This window comes from Salvelinus namaycush, chromosome 40 (genome assembly GCF_016432855.1).
Source record: "Salvelinus namaycush isolate Seneca chromosome 40, SaNama_1.0, whole genome shotgun sequence".
Classification (NCBI taxonomy): domain Eukaryota; kingdom Metazoa; phylum Chordata; class Actinopteri; order Salmoniformes; family Salmonidae; genus Salvelinus; species Salvelinus namaycush.
Window position 1 is genome coordinate 20,521,905 of NC_052346.1, and position 7,696 is coordinate 20,529,600.

Consider the following 7,696-nt stretch of genomic DNA (forward strand, 5'->3'; position numbering starts at 1 on the left):
AATCCAGTATGTAGACTGTGGTGAATCCAGTATTTAGACTGTGGTGAATCCAGTATGTAGACTGTGGTGAATCCAGTATGTAGACTGTGGTGAATCCAGTATGTAGACTGTGTTGAATCCAGTATGTGAACTGTGTTGAATCCAGTATGTGAACTGTGTTGAATCTAGTATGTAGGCTGTGGTGAATCCAGTATGTAGACTGTGTTGAATCCAGCATGTAGACTGTGGTGAATCCAGTATGTAGACTGGTGAATCCATTATGTAGACTGTGGTGAATCCAGTATGTAGACTGTGGTGAATCCAGTATGTAGGCAGGTGAATCCAGTATGTAGACTGTGTTGAATCCAATATGTAGACAGGTGAATCCAGTATGTAGCCTGTGTTGAATCCAGTATGTAGCCTGTGTTGAATCCAGTATGTAGACTGTGGTGAATCCAGTATTTAGACTGTGTTGAATCCAGTATGTAGACTGTGGTGAATCCAGTATGTAGACTGTGGTGAATCCAGTATGTAGACTGTGTTGAATCCAGTATGTAGACTGTGGTGAATCCAGTATGTAGACTGTGTTGAATCCAGTATGTAGACTGTGTTGAATCCAGTATGTAGACTGTGTTGAATCCAGTATGTAGACTGTGTTGAATCCAGTATGTAGACTGGTGAATCCATTATGTAGACTGTGTTGAATCCAGTATGTAGACAGGTGAATCCAGTATGTAGACTGGTGAATCCATTATGTAGACTGTGGTGAATCCAGTATGTAGACTGTGGTGAATCCAGTATGTAGGCAGGTGAATCCAGTATGTAGACTGTGTTGAATCCAATATGTAGACAGGTGAATCCAGTATATAGACTGTGTTGAATCCAGTATGTAGACTGTGTTGAATCCAGTATGTAGACTGTGTTGAATCCATTATGTAGACTGTGGTGAATCCAGTATGTAGACTGTGGTGAATCCAGTATGTAGGCAGGTGAATCCAGTATGTAGACTGTGTTGAATCCAATATGTAGACAGGTGAATCCAGTATGTAGCCTGTGTTGAATCCAGTATGTAGCCTGTGTTGAATCCAGTATGTAGACTGTGTTGAATCCAGTATGTAGACTGTGGTGAATCCAGTATTTAGACTGTGTTGAATCCAGTATGTAGACTGTGGTGAATCCAGTATGTAGACTGTGGTGAATCCAGTATGTAGACTGTGTTGAATCCAGTATGTAGACTGTGGTGAATCCAGTATGTAGACTGTGTTGAATCCAGTATGTAGACTGTGTTGAATCCAGTATGTAGACTGTGTTGAATCCAGTATGTAGACTGTGTTGAATCCAGTATGTAGACTGTGTTGAATCCAGTATGTAGACTGTGGTGAATCCAGTATGTCGCCTGTGGTGAATCCAGTATGTAGACTGTGGTGACTTCATGACTTGCTGGTGCATCTTCAGGAAAACGGTTGTATTATTTATAGCCACTGTGACACGCAGGGAGCCACAAAAAGGTTTGAGGGAAAAAGGAGGTTAAGATCCAACTCAAGGTGAATGAAGATTCATCCCTTCTGCTCTTCTTCTCTCTCTTTTTCAGGTCAAGGGGTTTGAGTAGCGTCTCTTCCCATCGGGCTGCTGTGTTGACCTGATTCAGTTTGTGTAGTATTATATTCCAGATGGATTAAAGTCGTGTTTATGTCTGAGATATTTTAACTGTAGCCTAGAGTGTCAGCTTTTGGAATTCATAGTATGTACATCCAACAAAGCCCTGCTGTTTCATTGTGACATTGTACAGTCACATTTACCAATGCTGATGTGAGCCTGGAAGGTTTATTTCATGGACTTTAAAGGGAGACATTCTTTGTTATTATAACCATTGACCAGTGGATGCTGCCGAGGGGACGATGGCTCGTAATTTATGGCCAGACTGGAGTAAATAGAATGGTATCAAACAAATGTTTTTCATGTGTTTGATACCACTCCATTCTAGCCATTATTATGAGCCATCCTCCCCTCAGCAGCCTCCACTGCCATAGAGGTAGAGTTACAGAACATTGACTTGAATGCGAATGTCTGTTTTAGAAAATTGTATTTCTATGATTATAACCCACTGCCTTGTGATCTTAACCTCACTGTAGCTACCTGAAACAGAGTGGGGCAGAGGTCAGTGAACACACACCATAGTTAGTGGATGGAGAGGTTGATACGCCAGGTAAGTCAGCTGTACTTCACAGGTACATCAACCTCAAGATGATGTAAGATCAAAAACAAGCTACTGTAAATACCACCTTTCAAGGCCTGGCTCATCTTCACACACCCCTCCTCTCACTCTCCTCTTTTGGTGTGTGTGTGTAAAACAGCACATGCTAGTGTGTGCAGCAGTGTGTGTGTGTGTGCAGCAGTGTGTGTGTGTGTGTGTGCTTTTTGCTGTCGTACCATAGCTACTGATAAAACTCTCATGTTCAGTTGTAAATGTTAGCTTTGCTCTAGTATGGTGGTGAAATATTACATTCCTGTAACTGTGGTTATCCAACACCAGGGGGCAGTGTTTCAAATCTTTATGAGAACTGTATTGGGTGAACAGCAGTGCTGCAGGAGATGATAAAACTCATGTTTTCACTGAATAACAGACTGTCCTGAGCTCCGGGGCGTGGCCTGTCTGAGGGCTTGGCCTGTCTGAGGGCGTGGCCTGTCTGAGGGTGTGGCCTGTTGGGGGGTGTGGGCTGTCGGAGGGCGTGGCCTGTCGGAGGGCGTGGTCTGTCTGCCTGTGTCTATGTCCCACATGGTACCCTACTCCCTATGGGCCCTTGTCTAAAGAAGTGCACTATATAGGGAATAGGGCCATTGTCAGATGTAGTGCACTATATAGGGAATAGGGCCATTGTCAGATGTAGTGCACTATATAAGGAATAGGGTGCCGTTTGGGAAACAGCCTGTGTGTTTCTCGATCCAGTCTGCCAGAGAAGAATAATCTCAGGATAGAGGACATGTAAAACAGATACCATCAGACAGGTTGGCAGACAAGACAAGCCCCTACCGTGGGCATGCGCATGTGTTTTGTGTGGTAATACGTGTGTGTGTTTGTGTCTGTCCCTGATACATTCTGTGTGGCGTGGAGCACACACACACACACACACACACACACACACACACACACACACACACACACACACACACACACACACACACACACACACACACACACACACACACACACACACACACACAGAGAGAGACACACCCAACACACACACACACACACACACACACACACACACACACACACACACACACACACACACACACACACACACACACACACACACAGAGAGAGAGAGAGAAACACCCAACACACACACACACACACACACACACACACACACACAGTGTCAGGTGCTGGATCCATCTGCTTCTCTGGACCTAATAAAAACAACATGTGATGGACAGGGCTTCCCTCACTTCCTGCTTCACACACACACACACACACACGCACGCACGCACGCACGCACACACACACACACACACACACACACACACACACACACACACACACACACACACACACACACACACACACACACACACACACACACACATGCTCTGGAGGTCTGGGTCTAGCCAGGGTGGGATTGGAGGCAATCAATGTGTCACTGACGGAGCAATTATTTAATTTAGTAACATTAGCAAACGTTCCGTGTCGGTGTGTGCGTGGGTGGGCTCTCTTGGTGAGCCAGACATGGGTGGGGTGAATAGGGTTTATAAAGGAGAGTAGTTTACTGGAAATAGGATAGAAGTTGTATACAGTGTCCTGGAAAGCCTGACCAGACCATACCAGACCAGACCAGACCAGACCAGACCAGACCATACCAGACCATACCAGACCAGACCAGACCAGACCAGACCAGACCAGACCATACCAGACCAGACTATACCAGACCAGACCAGACCAGACCAGACCAGACCAGACCAGACCATACCAGACCATACCAGACCAGACCATACCAGACCAGACCAGACCATACCAGACCAGACCAGACCAGACCAGACCATACCATACCATACCAGACCAGACCATACCATACCAGACCAGACCAGACCAGACCAGACCATACCAGACCATACCATACCAGACCAGACCAGACCAGACCATACCAGACCAGACCATACCAGACCATACCAGACCAGACCAGACCAGACCAGACCAGACCAGACCAGACCATACCAGACCATACCAGACCATACCATACCAGACCAGACCAGACCAGACCAGACCATACCAGACCATACCAGACCATACCAGACCATACCAGACCATACCAGACCAGACCAGACAGACAGACAACCTGCCAAACCAGGGTTTATAGACAACATAGCCAGACATCCATCATCAGGCTTAGCTTGACATAAATCCATTGTTGTTAGGTGACCTCCCTTATGTTGTGTTGTTGTTATTGTTGTTATTTTCTAAAACTTTTCCAGGACAGCGTTATGAAACTGTTATGAAACTTTGTATGACTCATGTACTGCAAAGGAAACAGAGATGGTATACTCCACTATACTGTACTTCATATATCTACTGCTGTCTGAAGAACAGAGATGGTATACTCCACTATACTGTACTTCATATATCTACTGCTGTCTGAAGAACAGAGATGGTATACTCCACTATACTGTACTTCATATATCTACTGCTGTCTGAAGAACAGAGATGGTATACTTCACTATACTGTACTTCATATATCTACTGCTGTCTGAAGAACAGAGATGGTATACTCCACTATACTGTACTTCATATATCTACTGCTGTCTGAAGAACAGAGATGGTATACTCCACTATACTGTACTTCATATATCTACTACTGTCTGAAGAACAGAGATGGTATACTCCACTATACTGTACTTCATATATCTACTGCTGTCTGAAGAACAGAGATGGTATACTTCACTATACTGTACTTCATATATCTACTGCTGTCTGAAGAACAGAGATGGTATACTTCACTATACTGTACTTCATATATCTACTGCTGTCTGAAGAACAGAGATGGTATACTTCACTATACTGTACTTCATATATCTACTGCTGTCTGAAGAACAGAGATGGTATACTTCACTATACTGTGCATCCGTTTCAGGGGGTTCATCACTCTAGACCCATTTCAGGCAGGCAACAAGGCACCGGGCAAGCCCAGGATCCATTATGTCTCTTGTCTAAAGTAATGCACTTTATAGGGAATAGGGCCCTGGTCTAAAGTAATGCACTTTATAGGGAATAGGGTGCCGTTTGGACACAACCCCTTTCCTCAGCCTCCTGTCATAAAATATGGGAGTTTGGTTCTCAGAGAGTGGTTGGGTGAGGGGCTTCCAGGAGAGTGGTTGGGTGAGGGGCTTCCAGGAGAGTGGTTGGGTGAGGGGCTTCCAGGAGAGTGGTTGGGTGAGGGGCTTCCAGGAGAGTGGTTGGGTGAGGGGCTTCCAGGAGAGGGGTTAGGTGAGGGGCTTCCAGGAGAGTGGTTGGGTGAGGGGCTTCCAGGAGAGTGGTTGGGTGAGGGGCTTCCAGGAGAGTGGTTGGGTGAGGGGCTTCCAGGAGAGGTGTTGGGTGAGGGACTTCCAGGAGAGGGGTTGGGTGAGGGGCTTCCAGGAGAGTGGTTGGGTGAGGGGCTTCCAGGAGAGGGGTTGGGTGAGGGGCTTCCAGGAGAGGTGTTGGGTGAGGGACTTCCAGGAGAGGGGTTGGGTGAGGGGCTTCCAGGAGAGTGGTTGGGTGAGGGGCTTCCAGGAGAGTGGTTGGGTGAGGGGCTTCCAGGAGAGGGGTTGGGTGAGGGGCTTCCAGGAGAGTGGTTGGGTGAGGGTCTTCCAGGAGAGTGGTTGGGTGAGGGGCTTCCAGGAGAGGGGTTGGGTGAAGGGCTTCCAGGAGAGGGGTTGGGTGAGGGGCTTCCAGGAGAGTGGTTGGGTGAGGGGCTTCCAGGAGAGTGGTTGGGTGAGGGGCTTCCAGGAGAGTGGTTGGGTGAGGGGCTTCCAGGAGAGGGGTTGGGAGAGGGGCTTCCAGGAGAGTGGTTGGGTGAGGGGCTTCCAGGAGAGGGGTTGGGAGAGGGGCTTCCAGGAGAGTGGTTGGGTGAGGGGATTCCAGGAGAGTGGTTGGGTGAGGGGCTTCCAGGAGAGGGGTTGGGAGAGGGGCTTCCAGGAGAGTGGTTGGGTGAGGGACTTCCAGGAGAGGGGTTGGGTGAGGGGCTTCCAGGAGAGTGGTTGGGTGAGGGGCTTCCAGGAGAGGGGTTGGGTGAGGGGCTTCCAGGAGAGGGGTTGGGTGAGGGGCTTCCAGGAGAGTGGTTGGGTGAGGGTCTTCCAGGAGAGTGGTTGGGTGAGGGGCTTCCAGGAGAGGGGTTGGGTGAAGGGCTTCCAGGAGAGGGGTTGGGTGAGGGGCTTCCAGGAGAGTGGTTGGGTGAGGGGCTTCCAGGAGAGTGGTTGGGTGAGGGGCTTCCAGGAGAGTGGTTGGGTGAGGGGCTTCCAGGAGAGGGGTTGGGAGAGGGGCTTCCAGGAGAGTGGTTGGGTGAGGGGCTTCCAGGAGAGGGGTTGGGAGAGGGGCTTCCAGGAGAGTGGTTGGGTGAGGGGATTCCAGGAGAGTGGTTGGGTGAGGGGCTTCCAGGAGAGTGGTTGGGAGAGGGGCTTCCAGGAGAGTGGTTGGGTGAGGGGCTTCCAGGAGAGTGGTTGGGTGAGGGGCTTCCAGGAGAGTGGTTGGGTGAGGGGCTTCCAGGAGAGTGGTTGGGTGAGGGGCTTCCAGGAGAGTGGTTGGGTGAGTGGCTTCCAGGAGAGTGGTTGGGTGAGGGGCTTCCAGGAGAGTGGTTGGGGAGGGACTTCCAGGAGAGGAAGAAAAGAGAGGGGAACAATAGTACAGGTGTGCATCAAGGAGGGAAGGAGAGAGGGAGGAAAGGAGAGAGAAGGATAATTACCCTCTTTCTGGGTTGATTTATTCATTGTAATTAAACCAGAGGGAGGGAGGGAGGGAGGGAGGGAGGGAGGGAGGGAGGGAGGGAGGGAGGGAGGGAGGGAGGGAGGGAGGGAGGGAGGGAGGGAGGGTGAATGGACGGACGGAGGGAGGGAGGGAGGAACGGAAGGGAGAGGGGGAGAAAGGGAGAGAAATATAATTACCCTCTCTCTGGGTTGATTTATTGTAACTAGACCAGAGGAAGGGCTTTAAGGAGGGTGGGGGAGAAAGGGGGTTTGATACAACTTCAGTACTCTACAGGTCACACCTGGTTAAGAGAGGTGGAGGGGGAGGGTGTTATTAAAAGGATTGTTTCACAGTTTGGCCAAGGAGAAAGAGAAAATGGCAATAAAAAGGACTACGGTATATAAAAAAGGGCTGAGATCTGGGCTCTGTTCCCAGGCTGGGCCCTACGTTGTTAATGGGTTCCCTGTAGAGTGTCAAGCTGTCAGTATGGAGCCTTGGCCTCAGCCTCGCCAGCTATTGACTCTTGTGTGTGTTCAGTTCAGCTAGCCACCTCTAGCCGTGCTAACAGCTCTGTATTCATGCTGTGTTCAGTTCAATCTGTGTGTATGTAGTTCACCCAGCCTCCGCTAGCCGTGCTAACAGCTCTGTATTCATGCTGTGTTCAGTTCAGCTAGCCACCTCTAGCCGTGCTAACAGTTCTGTATTCATGCTGTGTTCAGTTCAGCTAGCCACCTCTAGCCGTGCTAACAGTTCTGTATTCATGCTGTGTTCAGTTCAGCT

General features: G+C 49.0%; 1 protein-coding gene across 1 annotated transcript in view; it reads right to left on the minus strand.

Moving 5' to 3' along the window:
- Nucleotides 1-5,276: 5,276 nt before the first annotated feature.
- The window catches only part of LOC120033468 (basic proline-rich protein-like), a 12,043-nt gene continuing 9,623 nt past the window's right edge, over nucleotides 5,277-7,696 (minus strand). Inside the window, exon 2 of the mRNA XM_038979833.1 lies at nucleotides 5,277-6,818. Coding sequence (XP_038835761.1) covers nucleotides 5,277-6,818 — 1,542 coding nt within the window. The remainder of the gene's footprint in view (nucleotides 6,819-7,696) is intronic.